We start from the raw sequence: 17,842 nt of genomic DNA, 5'->3' as shown, positions 1-17,842 counted from the left end.
TGAAGCAAGTTGTTTTTTTTAAATTATGTATTAAGTCAGTGTTTACCCATTTAAGTATACTATTCAGATATATACAATTACAAATAAAAATTCTTTTCCTAAAAAAAAAATCAACTAGCTTGGTAACAATTCAATGAAATTACATCCTACTCCTTCTCCCTCATTTAAAAATACAGAATATATATATATAGTTTAACAGCTGGACACAAGATGTCTCCTACTTTACTGTAAAGTCCATTTTAAACTCAGATTTAAGGTGAGCACAGAGAAATGTTCCCCCTTCAGCAGATGAATGTCAAAACAACCTTATAGTGTAGAACCCTCCACAAATATTATTTTTTACACAGAAAATATCCACATGAAAGTACAATAAGTATATTAACATATTTTTGAGTGGAAGGGGACTTTAAATGGGAATAAAAATCTGCACAAATTTACAGACATATAGGGCAGCAAAAAAATATGACGAGGTATAAAAACACTGAGTATCACCAGATGGTGTAATAGTAGATACTGTAAACTCTTGAAGAGTCAGCAGTCCCTTTAAGTACCAGTGTTTCTGCAGGGGGAGGCAGAGTCATCAAAACATTCATCTCCAACCCAGTGAGAGCCCTGGGGACAACTCGTAAAAATGAAATGAATACCAGGACTGCAGACTATAATGAGTTAAACATTTGTGACCAAAATAAATATATAAGTATAATAAAAATGTTCTCAGAACTTACTTATAAATAAAGACAGTGCTGATGGGGTAGGAATTTGACAGACTGAACATTTGACAAGGTGAATATAGTGTACAGTGATAATTGCATCCTGGCAGTACAAGAAACAAATAAATTGTGTTGTCACAAATTGATTCTGTAAGGATGAAGATATGAAAGAACAAATGGTTAATTTCACAAAAAGGAAGGCCAAATTCATGCTAATGGGGATTATATTCCTTTGAGGTACCCTTGAACATGAAACAAACAACTAAAAACTATTACAGGTGTGTTTGGAACAGTCAAAATCAAAGCAGCAGCAGCAGCTGAGATATCCTGACTTTTTAGTCCATCATATAAGCTTCAAACACACTGAATCTTACATCTCCTACAATAAAACATCTGTTAGTTAGACTCCCTGTCTGGTAAATGCCCGGTTTTTAATGCAGGCTTTCTGTTATCTCCAAACCCAATCCTAAATAACCCTGATGATGTCATCAGGGTTATTTTCTCAGGCCTCTAAAGGCCTCTAAAGCCACAGAAGACATTATACATTTTCACAGTCTGAATAGTACTCCCTACACATACCCTTTACTCCCTTTATCTTACAAGTAAAATGAGGGTAAAATCAGAGAATGGCCTTTAAAGTAGGTGTTTTTGGGTGAATTTGTAAATTTATTGAAATTTCACTTAACACGGATTTACTGAAATACCAGTGTACTTCATCACATTTATGCCACATATATTACAAGTGAGGACAGCGGTGGAACCATTTACGGTACATATCCAGTTAGTGAAGAACAGAACAGAACAGAACAGAAGAGTCATTTCACTTTGCAGTATTAGCAATTATTCCTCTTCTTAAAATAAAATCTTCACATTTAGAGTCACGTGAGAAAGTTTGTGACTAAAAGTCATGTCTCTAACATAATATGCCACATTTTATCCTATTGTCTTAATATCATCATGTCTTACCTTTTGAAATGAGTATTGCTCTGCAAAATATCATAGTCAGTGCAGTACATGAGTGAATGTATCCCATGGCTCCTATACAATGTTGTCAGACCAGCAGCTGTGGAAACCTCAGGGAGTTGACACTTAATTACATATTTTAAATTAGATTAATATTACAATCTTTACTGAGATGTTGCGTCTTTTGGGATCCTTACGTGACTGGTTACATTCTGTGACCTGATTAGAAAACTGAGCTTTATTGCTAGTAATTTTTACCACGGTCATATTGTGAATTTTGTGTTGGTGAAGGTAAAGCCATGAAAGCATGTGGTCTTGTCTAAACATATTAGATATGGTCAAATTGTGATATGTGATAACAGAAACAGGTGCTCAGTAGTGTATAGATGTGTCTATGAGATAACTCCTCACCTGTCAACATTTTTTCGCAGCTGAATCTCTTGTGTCACAGAATTTGACAGCAAAACATCTGTAACAACCAGGGCCATGGCTTCCACTAAGGACACAGATGTCCTTAATATTTTCTGAGAATGTTGCTTTTTAGCATCCAGAGGGAGTTCACTGTCTTCAGTTTAAAATGAATCAGCTTATGATGCCTCTTTATACAGATAAGTTTCACCATTTTATTTTTAAAGATTCCCTCAAAACATGTTATAAGATATCTATAAAAAATACTCTTCTTTAAATAATAATGTGTGTCTGATACGGTTTCTCCACAAAAAAAGTTCAGTCACCTTGTTAAAATCCTTTGAATGACATCTCCTCCTTCTCCCTCATTAAAAATTCCAGAATCTATAAACATGCAAATATATTTCATCTTGTTTAACAGCTGGACACAAGATGTCTCCTACTTCACTGTAAAGTCCATTCTCAGTGTTTATGCACTGGAGGCTTCAAGTTTCCACATCACACTTGTATAAGTTTAATATTGGACCGGGATTGGCTTCCAAACTATGGACGTGGCCGAAAATATTGGTATCCTTCCATCTTTTTTTTTTAAAAAAAACAAAATTTTCTCTGTATTAAGTTGAAACTGACAGAAGTATATGGTATCCATCATTCTTTATTTCACATTGAATACAGCTGAAACTCTGCTTTTGATTTACAACTTAACATATTATTTAATATAATAAAACAAATGAAAATGGCATGGCCAAAAATATTGGTACCCTTAACTTAATATTTTGTAGCACAGCCTTTGGAGGCAATAACTGCAGTCAAGCACTTTCTGTAACCCTGAATAAGGTTACAACACCTCTTCACTGGTAGTTTGGCAAACTGCTCCAGTTCTCTCAGGTTTGATGGGTGCTGTCTCCCAACTGTGAGTTTCAGCTCTTTCCACAGATGTTCAATGGGATTCAGATCAGGACTCACGCAGACCACTTCAGAATGCTCCAACGTTTTCTTCTCATCCACTGGGTGCATTTTGATGTATGTTTGGGGTCATTATTCTGCTGGAAGACCCATGTACCTTGAACTTGAAGATCAGCTTGGATCCGTATTTAAGTTTTCCTCGGTTCTTTTTTGACCATTTGAGCAATCCCTCTGTGCAATCTCAGGCCAACTTTCCTCTTTCGACCACGTCCACAGATGTTGGCTACAGCTCCATGGGTCTTAAACTTCTTAATGATATTGGCAACAGTGGTCAAAGGAACATCAAGTTCTTTGGAGATGGTCTTGTAATCTTTGCGTTGACCATGCTTTGACCATGCTTATTATCTTTTTTCTAATGTCTTCAGACCACTCTCTGGTTTTCCTTCTGTTATCTATGTTCAATGTGATGCACACAGTGGCACAAAACAGCAGAGTGAATAATTTTCTCCTTTTAAATTGGCTGCATGATGATTGAAAACACCTGTGATACTAATTAAAACACAATAGTCTGCTACAAATCAATTATTTCTTACAACTTCTAAAGTACCAATAATTTTGCTCAGGCTATTTTAGAATGTCTTTGTAGAATAAGCATGAACTCAGATATTTTCACAATTTTTTTGTTTTGTTCCACTGCAAACCAAATATAGACATGCATTGAGAATAAAATATCTTTTAATTTCAACATTGTTCAGGGGAAACGGTGGATTATTTTTAAAACGCAAGGGTACCAATAATTTCGGCCACATCTGTATTTGTTACGTCACAAATCCTGCTCATAGGCTCACCCTTTAAAATTGGATTTTCAATGAAGACAGAGAATCTTTCCACTTTTAGCAGATGACTGTGAAAACAGCCTTCTAGTATCAAACTCTGCACATACATCATTCTGCACAGTGAAGCTCAAACATCCAACTGTAGGAACAAGAAAAACATTTGAGTGGAGGCTTTAAAGACAACATTTCCCCATCAGAACTGTATTGATGGTGGTGTGTGCAAGGCTTTCAAATAGCATTTACACCTTCATGCTGGTAAATAAAACTTACTGAGAATATAACTGAAAGTGGGAGTGCTGGGGGACTAAAAGTCATTACTTCTATTGCCCTGCTGACAACATGCCCTGTGGGTGTGTGATGCAGTGTGGTCCAAAGCAGTGTGGGAATCCCTGCAGTCCTCCCGGCGGCCTGCTGGGGGCGCTGTTGACTGTGAGGAGGCGCAAGCTCGGACGCCATCTTGAGGAGACCCTGAACGCAGCGCTGGTTTGGTGACTGACAACAATCTCAGGCGCATCATGATGGGATTACTCACCAACAAGTAAAACAGCATCACGGCAGTTTTTGGGGAGTTGCAGACACTAAAGGGAAAGCAGAGGAGCTGTCCCGGCAAGTGTGGACCGCTCCGGGTTGTCTGACAGGAGAGAGGCTGCCCTGTAAAGCCTGATGGCCGGCTAGCTGCGCTCTGGACTCCGCCGCGGCCTGCTCGGGAGGAGGAAGGGTGGTGACGGCGCAAAATGCTCCACCGCTGACTCCCAACAAGACACTGATCCTACCCAGAGACTCGCTGCGAGGTGGACGACGAGCAAGATGCACTTATAGATTTTTTTAAACGCTCTTAACTTTCCGATTTGTTGTTGTGTGTAGAGGCCGTGAGCAACAGTGAAGTGCCGTCTTGCGTACACTGAATCCGCAGACATGTCATCCAACTGCTCCAGCGCTGCGCCCGTCAGCGCCAGCAAAACCAAGACGAAAAAGAAGCATTTTATAGGACAGAAAGTGAAATTATTCCGTGCAAGCGAGCCCATTCTCAGCGTTTTAATGTGGGGTGTCAACCATACGGTAAATACATCTTAAACGTCTTGTGGTCAGTAGCGAAGCGGTTTGTTTATGCTGCTGTTTTGATTTAGCTGGATAGCTAGCATGTTAGCCAGCTGCCCTCATCTGTCAAGCTAGCTTTGATGTTGTCAGCATGTAATTATCCATGAAATTATTATGTCATGGATATCCGCTGAAGTGTTTAATAGCGTGCTTTGGCAGAAATCTACAGGCTGCCTGCCTTCATGCTGAGCTGGTGGTTTTCTTACAGTTTGTAGCTCACTGCTGCAGCTTTGCTAGCTTGCTGTGGCTGAAGCGTCCTGCAGGGATTTAAATGTGTCTGTCAAACTCTGCGGCAGCTGAGGGAATGATTATGAGGAAAAAATATCCGAGGCAGGTTGTACGTTTTCCACTCAACGCACAACGATAACAATGTGTCTTCATAAATCATAGATGGTGTAGTGTTTGGGAGCCAAGTCGTGAGAAGCTGCAGAGTGCAGGCATGGAGTTGGGTGGGGGTGTGTGAGTGGTGAGGCAGGTTACTGATGTTGTTACACAGCTGTCTGCCTATTGTTGAAATAAACCTGCTCGGAGCTTTCTTTTTTTTTTTGCATCTCCTATGCTCGATGTCTGCATCCAGTTGCTCCGGTTGATTCCATCACTTCATTTCCTCTATAAATAGAGCAGGAAAATATATCACATTCACTTCTGGCTGAGCCTCCCTGTTGCCTATGAAAAGCTCGGTGAGGGGCAGATTCGACCGCGCTGATGGATGGAGCGGCTTTTGCACCAACAGTTTGGTCTTGCTTAATATGCAATAAACCGTTTTTAGCTGTTTTGTCAGCAGACACCCACACTCACCCAGCAGGACTGATGCTTGAACGGCAGCCTCTCAGGTGTGACAGAGAACTTTGGCCGGGGCTGAAACTTTTTGATTTGCTCTGAATATCGGAGCATCTTTTATGTGCCACAGCAAGGTGCGATTTGTTTCCAGGCCCTTTATTTTTGGTTCTTTTATGACAGTATTGGGTGGTAAAGCGACACTTTGTATTCTGGTCTTGAGTTGTTATGGGAATAATAGCTAAATTAAGATGAATTGACAAAACTGCTGATGGTGACAACTGCCAAAGCAGATCTGACAGTGGAAATGAGCGCGTGCCAACTTTGTGCTGGCAGGTAAACCGTGCTGATTTCTGCAAGATGTAACACAGGACCCACAAACGCTTGTTTGGCTGTGAAATGAAATGACAAAGTGGATGCAAATAAGTAATTAAGGAGCCAGCTAATTATATGGTTATCACTGCAGCATCTCCAGTATTCGGCGGGTGAACTTTGGCAGTGGGTGTGTGGGTGCAGCACACAGGCATGGTTATTTGAGGTGTGGGTGGGAAGCTGATCGAAGACATCAAACAGACTTCTCATCAAAGCTTTCTTCTTCTAGTCAGGAGTGGAATGCATTTTTAATAGTGCCCTAGCTGTGATGTTGGGAGGACTACACTTCCACACAGCGTTGCATGGTGTTTAGGTGATGTTCTACACCACCTGTTTGATGCTATTAATCCCCCAGAAACCACACAAGAATATCTCCCTACTTCACTGGAGGCTTCAAGTTTCCACAACACATCATGCATTTGATTTTTTTAAATTTTTTTTATGTCATGTCAGCATATAATTGCCAAGCCGGGTCTATCAGAGGTTTATGTTGAGGGAATGTTGATTAATGACACTTTAATGAAGTCAGTCTGATGCTTTTGAAGGACACACCGTGCTCATACAGAAACTTTGAGTTACAGACATAAATACAGTGCATGTTTTCACACTATTTGAGTTCACTAACATGCAACAGAAGTCTCTCTGCATACTGGAAGCTACCTGACTTGACTGTTTGCATTTTGAAAGCCTCATTAAAAATCCTACTTGTGTTGTACAAACATCAACTGTGTGAAATGAGAGATAGTTTCTGTTAATGTTTGGCTGTAAATGAGACTGTTTTGACTTTAATTTCTGTTATAAATCTGGGAGTACACGCTTGGAATCAGGTGATAATTAAGTCAGATCGGCTGTTCATAAACTTTGCTGAGAAAGTTGAAATTGCTTCGTCGAAAGAAATATTGTCCGGAGAAGCTATCGCACTGGTATAACTTTATTAATACACATGAACACATCAGCAGGAGTTTCAGTTGACTGTCAACATGAGAAAAATCTGTATTAAATTACCAAACAGCATCACCAGGAACAGCGTAGTGTGTACTCTGCAGTTCCTTAAATGCTGTATGACTCAACTTTCCCCTCTGGAGTAGTTGTTATCTCTTCTGTCTTTCCTCTCAATTTCCCCTGTGTGGCTGTTTACTTGATAATCTACAAGGAGATTTTTTTTTTTTTGTTTTTTTTTCTGAAGTCCATCAGCGTGAGCTCTTGCTCTGGATGTGTTTCAGCAGATAAGATCAGTGTCTGGGGGCTTAGCGATGGCAAGAACTGCCTGCACGTTCTTTAGTCCCGCAGTTAATAACTGCTGCTGGTAAACACGCAGAGATTTGACAGAACATGTTCAGGTCGCACAAAACTCACTGACAAAAGATTTTGTTTTGTTTTTAAAAAATCCTACAGTATGAGTTGTGATACAGCACTTTGCATATATATTATTTGAGGGTAAAATGAGATGTTTGTCCATGCTTTTCTCACATTTATCTTTATGAGATATGAGATTCAAGGTTTATTTGTTTGTCTGAGACTGTAGACAACACTATAATACTTTGTTTGTTTTAAGCATATTTTGTCAAAACTGTTTAAATCTAATATTGTTTTGATTTCTTTTGGTTCCTAAATAATTGTACTGTCTGTTGGCCTTTTCCTCTTTTCTTCAGGCTCTTGTCTGATGTCTCTCCCTCGCTTTCTTTCTCCCTCTCCTTCAGATTAACGAGTTAAGTAATGTGCCTGTACCAGTAATGCTGATGCCAGATGACTTTAAAGCCTACAGTAAGATCAAAGTGGACAACCACCTATTTAACAAGTAGGTACATTGCAGCTTATGTACAGTCCGTACAGTCTGTTAAAGGCCCAATCTGTAGTCCGAGTGTAAACAAACAGAAGGATCAACTCACCGGCAGAGCTTAAAACACCTGCTGTCACTCCATCTTTGCTCAAACTCTCCAATTACAGTGCTTATACTGTAGAAAATCATCAGACCCCTATGAGAAAGTTACTTTGTCACCCAAATACAGCCTTAAAACATTAAACTAATGAAAAAAGGCAACAGTTCAAAATGAGAAACTAGAATAACAGGGTTGGAAAGTTATCGGTCCCCTGATTTAATACTGGTTGAGCCTCCGTTTGCTGCAGTTACAGCCATCAATCTGTTTGGATATGTCTCTACTAGCTTTGTGCACCTAGATTGGGAAATTTTTGCTCATTCTTCTTTTCAGAATTGTGCAAAGTTCAGTCAGATTCCATGGTGAGTGGCGATGGAGTCCATCCTCGGATATTCTATCAGATTTAAGTCAGAGCTCTGACTTCACCACTCAAGGACATTCACCCTCCCGTCCTTAAGCCATTGCAATGTTCTTCTGGCAGTATGTTGAGGATTGTTGTCATGTTGGAAGGTGAATGACCTGAAGATGGGCAGAAGCATCCCCACAACCTAATATTGCACCATCATGCTTCACAGTGGGTACGCTGTGTTTGGTTTTCACCAAACATAGCACTTAGAGTTCAGTCCAAAAAGTTCAATCTTAGTCTCATCTGCCCATAGAACCTTTTTCCACATGGCAACAGAATCTTCCAGGTGTGTCTTTGCATAGCACAAACTGAGTGTGGCACGTTGTCAGAAAAGGCTTCTTTCTTGCCAGTCTGCCATACGACCAGCTTTGTGTAAAGCTTGTGAGATTCTTGTCACATGCACACACCAACCAGTCTCAGCCCATAAAGACTTGTAAATCCTTCAAAGTTGCTTTTGGCCTCTTGGTAGCTTTTCTGATCACTGTCCTCCTGGCTCGGTCATTCAGTTTGGACGGATGGCCTGATCTAGGCAAGGTGTTGGTGCTGCCATAAGCTTTCCACACTTCTTAATGATGCTCTGACTGGTACTCAGAGGGATCGCTAAAGCCTTCCAAATCTTTTTGTAGCCTTCACCTAACTTGTGCTTTCCTACAACTTTATCCCAGAGGCCTTTTTTGAAAGCACTTTTCCAACTATGGTGAATTCTTTGCAGTACTACGCACCACTAGTAGTGGAGTCCTCAAGAAACAGCTGGTTATATTCTGAAGTAATCAATATTCACTACAATTGATGTCAGGGGAGGAGTTGATCTGGAAGTTGATTGGTTGCACCTGAGCAGGTTTACTCTCTAAGGGGCTGATCACTTCACCAAACTAGGTATTTAACTAATTAATATTTAATAATTGTCCAGAATGTTATTTTTGCTTTGATGATGAGGGTTATAATGTGACAAAAGGTAAAGCTATTCACAGGGTATGATGACTTTCTATTTGCACTGTATGTATTTGAATGTATCATGAACTTCTGGTTGTAAATGACAGATTGCGCCTTTAACGTCTCCTTCCACTCATCTTTTTTTCCTCTGAATGGCTGCTGTATATTTGCTGTATTCAGAATGAACGTCAGCACACATAATGTGACAGTGGAGTATTACTGCAGGATCAGGTTGTTCACACACACATTGTGGTCGTTAAAGCAACACGAACACTTAACTGAGCAGCTTTGCAATTCAAATCACCCTCATAGAGGAAAGTAGCAGTACAGGACTGAAGCAATGTGGGGGTTTCTCTAAACCTGTAGGTTGATCATCTGCTAGAGCCCCTTTGGTCCTGAGGTAGACAAAATAATGAAAACACATTCACTCTGCAGTAGCCAGGTCATATATATATGTCTATCATGAACCTGTTCATTAGTTTCAACCTGGGACTGTTGTTCCTGTTCATCTCTGCATTTAATCTGTGTTTATTGTCATGACTTTGTAGTTGGTTCCCCTTTTGACAGACAAAACACACAAAAGACACAATAGCCACCTACCTACTCATCCCTTCCATCAGTCCATCCACGCAAGTTCTTTGTGTGATGCACCTGCAGTTTAGGTGAAGTCATTTAGGTCTCATGTTCAAGTAAGAGCTTGTGCATCAAAGTACAAACTGCTGGAGTATTTGTACAGCTGGTAATATGGAATTCATATTGTCTAAATAAAGAAACACAAAGAAATGTTGTGATCAGATAACGTCACACTATAACAGCAACATAAAACTATTATCTCATTATAGAATATGACAAGGAGCTACAATGTGACTTTGTTAGGGACATCCTGTATTTCTAGCAGCATGTGGAATTAATTTTGTCAAAATAAAGACGCACAAACAAATGTATAACAGCAAACCAAACGATTACCGATTTGACACAGAGCTTATCAGTTTCATTGTTGAAACACAAAGGAATGTAAATTTGCATCCAAAATCACAGTTTCAACACAGTAAAACTTTGAATTTGAATGCAAATCAGATTCCTTTGATAGTTTTGGTTTGCTGTTTATAGATGTTTTGAAATCATAAACTTTTTTTTGCATTTCTTTACCTGCCAGGAATACAGAATGTCCCTCATAGACAAGAGTTCAAATAAAGCTTATATATATATGCTGTAAGATCACTGATGAGATCTACAGACTTGGCTTTCATTATCTGTATAACTTCATGAAAGCTGTTTTGTTTTGTAAAGCTAAATGTAAATGAGGTGTTGATGGAAAAAAGCTTGATGTTTGCTTCGCTGTCTGCTGCACTTTCTAAAGCTCTCATCCAGTGAACCAGCAGCACCTAAAGACAAGCACAACAAATACATTTGTAGAAGGAGCAGGTATCTGTAAATGTCAGCTCTGATTTGTATTATTGTCTGTGCAGGATTTAAACCACTGGGGAAATAAATCCCAACAATAAGCAAGCAAACATTTTTACAGCATCTGCCGGTTCTCTTCCTCATTTCCAGTAAAGATCCTCTGACCTCTTTGTTGTACCGACTGTGTGTGACTCTCTGTCTCTCCTCTGTCAGAGAAAACCTGCCTAGTCGCTTTAAGTTCAAAGAATACTGTCCCATGGTGTTCAGAAACCTGAGGGAAAGGTTCTGCATCGATGACCAGGACTACCAGGTGAGCCACTCGCGACTAGAAGATACAACTCAAGTTAGGTTAAAGTGAAAGAGCTCCTCGAGGAGATTGAAACCTTTTATTTTGAATCCGGATGTGTTCGCTTTGGCAGAACTCTCTGACGAGGAGCGCCCCACTCAACAGTGACTCCCAGGGTCGCTTCGGCAACCGCTTCCTGTCCAGTTATGACCACCGCTTTGTAATCAAAACCGTGTCCAGTGAGGACATCGCTGAGATGCACAACATCCTAAAGAAATACCACCAGGTAGAAGCATCATAACACATCAAGGGACATTACAGAGCCAGATAGAGCAGAATATCAGATATCAGTATTTTTATCTCAGTACCTGCAGATTTAGAGAAATTTAGAAGCATCAGTTTGTAAAAAAAAAAAATCATTTGAAATCCGCTTCCTTCCTTTAAATCTAAGATAAACATGTATGAAAACGATGCAGCTCTGCAGAAACGATGAGACCGTGTGTGCAGCTTTAATCAGTTTTCATACTGAACATTTGATTCTTCACTCCCACACTTTCCCGTTAAACTCTCTCCTCTCCTCCCTTGATTGTCTCCAGTTTATAGTGGAGTGTCATGGCAACACGCTGCTCCCTCAGTTCCTGGGCATGTACAGGCTAACGGTGGACGGGGTGGAGACGTACATGGTGGTGACCCGGAATGTATTCAGCCATCGCCTCACTGTACATCGCAAATATGACCTGAAGGTACGTCGGCCAACTGCACACGCGTGATATGTGACTGTTAGAATATCTTAAATAAAGGTGGGAGTTAATGGATATAAATGATGCAAGGACACTGATTTGTTACTGCTCTAATTCAATTTAGAATGGAATCAGATCACCACAGTTTTTAATGAAGTTTGCTCAGATTTGTCGGTGATTATGGGGAAAAACATGTACTGTGTTGCATAATTTTTTATTATCTAACTGACCATTGATTGTCAACACGTCCGTTAATCAGTTAAGATGAATTCCAATAAATCCTTATCCCCATCCAACTTGTATCCTCAGAAGAAGAGAAATCAATATCATGATTGCTGCACATATTCTTACATGTGTGATTTAAGTCTGTGCTCATAGTGTTTATTTCTGTCTGCATGTTTATTAGGACACATCTTTCATTTCTGTATTCAAATAGTACTTTCTCCATTGTTCGTTATTTAAAAGTATTTAAATCCAGTATTTTGCATGTACTTTCCTTTTATTGTGGTCATAGTTTAAGAGACAGTGAAGGATGATTTATGTTTCTGACTCTCATCAATAAACTGGTTTATATTCAAGATGTTTTTCATCAGGAGGAGGAAAAGTGTGACAAATGCATGTCACTGTACTTGAAAAGGGAAGAGTTCATTATCTCATGTTTACATTTACAGTAGATAACAGATCAGTTTATTGATAAAAACTGAGAACTCTGTTAACAAAGGATATGTTGTACAGTTTCCCTGCCAGTAGCTGTGAACACAGCCGCCGCCCCTCCCTCCCCTCCCACCGAAAAAAATGTCTTCATAGCATATGTCTCTCCGCCTGCCAAGTATTCTCAAGTATTCTCTGGAGAAAACAGCCCTCGCTTTCTACTATTGACAGTTTAAAAAGCCGCTGTCTAAGGATAAGTGGCAAGATGCTAACAATGTCTTTTATGTATCCTCAGCTGCCTTCCATTAGTTCTATTTTTATTCTCGTTTTTCTTCATTTTTAGGGTTCTACGGTCTCAAGGGAAGCCAGCGACAAGGAGAAGGTACGTTTTATTTCTGTGCCATGACGGCTTGCTGACATGATGCAATAAAAATAAGCGCCCTTATCTCACCCCAGAGGCAAACTCAAATGACAGCTAAATTAAGTAGTTAGAAGTAAGCAGATGTATTCTAGTACTACTTTGTGGCCTCTTGATGTCTGTGTGTGTGTGTGTGTATAGCACTCTGTTATACTGATGATGCAGACTGCTACTCATCATAACCAAATTAAATTCAGATTTTTTGGGGAACTTAAGTAAGACATTAAACATTAAAAAGTTTTTTCCTTCTACTACTCGGTTGCCTAACATTCGTCCCTCTCTTTAGGCTAAAGAACTCCCCACTTTTAAAGACAACGACTTCCTGAATGAAGGCCAGAAGCTGCAGATAGGAGACGACAACAAGAAGTACTTTTTGGAGAAGCTAAAACGTGACGTAGAGGTAAGAAACACGTCCGGGTTTTCATCTGGACTGCTGGAAAAACTGATGGGTCCTTGCTCCGTTGAAGATATTTTAGACCTCTTTGAGGATGAACCACACGACTCTTCGTCTTTTGTCAAAACAAAACCTGTCACTGCTTTTCCAGTCAGGACCCCGAAATGAAATACTGCACCTGAGACACTCAGATTCAGTTTCACGTGTTAAAACTCATTGTCATAGATTTGCTTTGACGCAACTGTGTAAGACATTTATATCCTTTTTTTTTAATCTTACAGTGCACAGATAAAGAAAGCTGTGATTCTTACCTTTCTTTAGTTGCTCTTTGATCAGAAAGTTGCTGATTTAAATTAATTTTAAGACTATTCTATTTTGGACAAAAGTTCATCTGTTAAATGAAAGAAAGTTTGTGTCAGGTGGCTTGGTGTTGTCACCTAAACTCAGAGTGTTTTCATTTTAACTGTATCAACCAGACGTGTGTAACTGTCTTATCTGAGAAACCCAAGAACGCAACGAGACACTGGCCTGAGTGTTTTCTGTATGTGTCAGTTCCTGGCCACCCTGAAGATCATGGACTACAGTCTGCTGGTGGGCATCCATGACGTGGAGCGGGCGGAGCAGGAGGAGATGGACGTGGAGGGCGCCGGAGAAGAAGAGGAGTACGAGAACGACGGGATGGGCGGAGGCGTGCTCACCGGCTCCTTCGGCACGCCTCCCGACAGCCCCGGAAACCCCCTCAACTGCGGAGGATTCTTCGGCCCCGGAGAGTTCGACCCCTCTGTGGACGTTTACGCAATCAAGAGCCACGACAGTGAGCCTCGTCTTTTACATCTGTCTGACTTACTGAAAGTAGCTTCAAATTAAACATTTACAGTGAAAGGTTAAGAGCACACAAACGGTCAAAGTTGCAGTACTCAAACGATAGCGGTAGAGATGTGTCTCCCACGGAGTTCATTGTGGTGTGTTGTTGTTGTTGTTGTTGTGCTAGGTGCTGTGAAGAAGGAGGTGTACTTCATGGCTATCATCGACATCCTCACGCACTATGATGCTAAGAAAAAAGCTGCACATGCTGCCAAAACTGTGAAACATGGGGTGAGTGTTAAGACTACATCATCTTTCATCAGTCCATGAATACACATGAAAGAAGCAGAAGACACCGTAATATAGATCAGTCTGTGTTTAAGGTGGAAGAAGAGAAGCCGCCATTAGTGAAGCAGCAGTCCACTTGTGAACCCACACAGTAACACTGTCCAGGAGATCCTTAACAACCTGTTACATGATTATGATCTAAAAAAAAAACTGTTCAACTTTCTGCCAGACAGCTGGGTATCTTTTCACCTGCAAATCATCAAAAGCGCACTAATTCGCCTGTGCTCTTATCAGCTGCTCTAACAATAAGCTCCAACTTTAGTAAACAGAAAACAAAATCAATAAGCCTCTGCTCCACAAAATCAATTTCACTTTGATTCATCTCCATTAAAACCACTCGTTTGCATCCCGAGCGGCTGACCAGAGGCGTAAACACAGAAAAGTCTGCCTGTGGTGTTTAGGGGACCTCGTGGTGACCGGGTTGAGTTCTCTCTGTGTTCTTTAGTGTCATGTGTTTCAGATTTTTCTTAAATGATGCATCTCGTCTGATCACAATTAAAGAAACTATGGATTTTGTTGGCGTGTAATTATAAGCTGCAGGTAATGCTGATAATCCACAGCACTTTCACAGACTGGACCACACTGTGGAGGTTTGACAAAAACATTAAAGGACAGGTTCACAATTTTTCAAGTATGTCTAAAAAAAACAACAACATAGAAACACTGAAAGAAGTTTTCATTGCTGTAATCATTCCTCCTGTTCATACTGGCTATTAAAAGATCCCCTTCAAATGTGCTGTACAATACATGTCAACACTCACACACACATTCACACACTGATGGCAGAGGCTGCCATGCAAGGTGCCTGCTCATCAGGATCTAATCTAACACACATTGACACATACACACTAACGCCATCAAGAGGTGGCTGGTGGTTCAGCATCTTGCCCAACGACACTTTAACACGCAGACTGGAGGAGCTGGGGATGCAACCGCTGATCTTCCAATTAGTGGACAACCCGCTCTACCTGTGAACCACAGCCACTCCCCATGCTTAGAGGCTTCAGCAGTCTGAGTTAGTCATATCAAGCAGATATCTGACACATTTACAGTCTTTTTAGCATCAAAGTCCCTCTTTGTGTTTCCTCAGACAGTGTTTCCCTGTTGAGCTGCGGTGGAAGTATAGTAACAAAAAGAGGAACTTTAGCACTAAACAGACTGTAACATTGAAAGATATCTACTTGATTTGACACATTTGGATGCTGAAGCTCCATATTATCTTCAGATAAACTTTTAAATACATTTTTGCACAGAAGGACTGTGGATTTTGTCCCCCATCACTTCCATTGTAAATGCATTATGAAGGATCTTCTAATGGTCAGTATGAACAGGAGGAATGATTACAGCAAGAAAAACCTATTACAATGTTCACTTGGGCTCCTGACTGTTGTTTTAAGACAGACTGTGATCCTGTCATTTTTAATGTTTTTTCCCAAAGCTTGTGCCGTCGTAACCTAATTCCCACTAGTGTTCCGAGACCCAAACATCTCTGCTGTCACTGTCAGTGAAGATGTGTTCAGTTTGACTATGCCAGCATAGTAATGGCCGCAACTCTAAAGAGACACAACACATAAATCTGCATCAATTTTTAAATGTATCAAGTGCTGAGATGATCAGACAATTTTCAGAAAATGAATTGAAGAAAATCTTGCTAATCGATTAATCGTGCAAGACTTTTAAGCACAAATGCCAGACGTTCTCTGGTTTCAGCATCTCACATGTGAAGATTTGCTTCTTTTCTCTGTTTTATGTCAGTGTTTACTTTATATCTTTGGGCTGTTTGTCATAGAAAACAAGAGAATTGAAGACATCACTGTAGGCTGTAATAGATTCTGATGAGCGTTTTTCATTACTGTATATACTATACTATTAGATTCAAAATATTTGATGAATTGAAACAATAAATATATTAATTGATTAGTTGCAGCCTGCTGAGTTACAGTTGGGTTACATCACAGGGACCCTTGGAGTGACCGACACCACGTAACACAAAAAAAACTGAAGCCAAAAGTATTAACGTTCCTATTGTATCTCACTTTTTGCCTTTTTGCTCTCACAGGCGGGGGCCGAGATCTCGACGGTGAACCCGGAGCAGTACTCCAAACGATTCTACGAGTTCATGTCCAATATCTTATCATAGACTCATCTCCCATCTCCCAGTCCAGCCAGTCACATCCTGTCATAGATCTGTCAAATGCCATGCACTTATTTCTCTCCTCCGTCACCTCAGTGTAGGTCCATCTCTCCCCTCCTACCTCTCTCTCTCTCCCCCTCTTAAAAAGAACCAGTATCCTTCCAACAGCTGGGACAAGTCTGGCAGGAAGGATCCTTAGAGCTGTTACACTGTCAAACACACACACACACACACACACACACATACAGATACAGATAAAGCAATGATCCTTCTCGCCACCACCTCCTTTGCTCCCTCATCCATCGCAAGGAAAACTCGTGACATCCCTCACTGAATTTGGAACGACACCCCGATAATCTCCCTGTCCTTTTTGTTGTTGTTTTTTTTTTTTTTTTTTACATTCTTCTTCCTCCCGGTCCTCCTCAGCCACCTTGTTACTCCTCACGCCAGCACGGGAACTGTCTCACTAATGCCTTGAACGAGTGTGTCCGCTTCAGCAGTTAACAGTCCGTTAGTACAGTCTCTTCGGTTTCTGTTCATGTTGTTGTTGTTCTTATGATTTCTATTAGACACACACACACACACACACACACACACACACACACACACACACACAGATGTAGACAAACTCGCACAGATGCAGAATGGTCAGATTGCATGACAAACTCTTCGACAGTCGCCACCAGGCTTCTCTCTCAATATCAACAAAAAAAAAAATAATAAAAAGTACTGCTGACAAATTGGAACGACGGGATAAACACATTACTATATAATGGTGTATTAAGTAAATGAATGCAATATCAAAAATGCATGGCTGATGTGTACATGAGACTCCACCAGTAAGTTGAACATCAAACCACTGAACTTAGCATCTGAGTGTTAAAAACAGAAAAAGAAAAAAAAAAACCAAGAAAAAAAATTGGTGTTTGAATGTTACGTTGCCATATTGTTTTTGAATATTTTTGGAATTTTAACCGTGAGCTTGGTGGAGGTTGGTCTAAGAAAAAAAAATTCACATAAAAAGGGGAATTCTGCAGCAAATACTTGTTTTATTACCATAAGAATCATTTTTATATCTTGTTTACATTAATGTAGCAATTTTGTGTTTGTATACAGTATTGTTTTGTTACCAACAGACATTAGAAAAAAAAAAAAGGTTACTTGAAAATGATTCATTGCATATTAAAGGGAGTTTTATCTTGTCTTTGTCGTTTGGTGTTTGGCTGTTCATTATTTTCAGTTTGTGCTGTTGTGTTAAAGCATGACGAGGCTAATTAATATCCTTTAGACTGTTATGATTTTCACCCAGTTATTTAAGTTAAATATGATCCCAGCTTCCTTGTATATTTTGAGAAGATCTGCTTAAACAAACATTAT

The 17,842-nt window shown here is 40.1% G+C and overlaps 1 protein-coding gene across 1 annotated transcript; it reads left to right on the top strand.

Annotated features, from left to right (window-relative positions):
* Positions 1-4,266: 4,266 nt before the first annotated feature.
* Positions 4,267-17,669, top strand: LOC137179554 (phosphatidylinositol 5-phosphate 4-kinase type-2 beta). The gene is made up of 10 exons (XM_067584319.1): positions 4,267-4,882; positions 7,771-7,868; positions 10,904-11,000; positions 11,110-11,262; positions 11,573-11,719; positions 12,711-12,749; positions 13,072-13,185; positions 13,732-13,993; positions 14,171-14,274; positions 16,391-17,669. The coding sequence occupies exons 1-10, from the start codon at positions 4,739-4,741 to the stop codon at positions 16,469-16,471; spliced, it is 1,239 nt and encodes a 412-aa protein (XP_067440420.1). The 5' UTR covers positions 4,267-4,738; the 3' UTR covers positions 16,472-17,669.
* The last annotated feature ends 173 nt before the right edge of the window (positions 17,670-17,842 follow it).

The sequence above is a fragment of the Thunnus thynnus genome, chromosome 3 (assembly GCF_963924715.1).
Source record: "Thunnus thynnus chromosome 3, fThuThy2.1, whole genome shotgun sequence".
Lineage (NCBI taxonomy): Eukaryota > Metazoa > Chordata > Actinopteri > Scombriformes > Scombridae > Thunnus > Thunnus thynnus.
The sequence above is the reverse complement of the archived record's forward strand: the minus strand, read 5'-3'. Positions and strand labels throughout refer to the sequence as shown.

Excerpts from the sequence above, each read along its gene's own strand:
- LOC137179554 (XM_067584319.1), top strand. The coding sequence starts at position 4,739 with ATGTCATCCAACTGCTCCAGCGCTGCGCCCGTCAGCGCCAGCAAAACC. Across the intron at positions 4,883-7,770 it reads TGTGGGGTGTCAACCATACG|ATTAACGAGTTAAGTAATGT; the intron begins GTAAATACATCT and ends CCTCTCCTTCAG. Across the intron at positions 14,275-16,390 it reads CCAAAACTGTGAAACATGGG|GCGGGGGCCGAGATCTCGAC; the intron begins GTGAGTGTTAAG and ends TTGCTCTCACAG.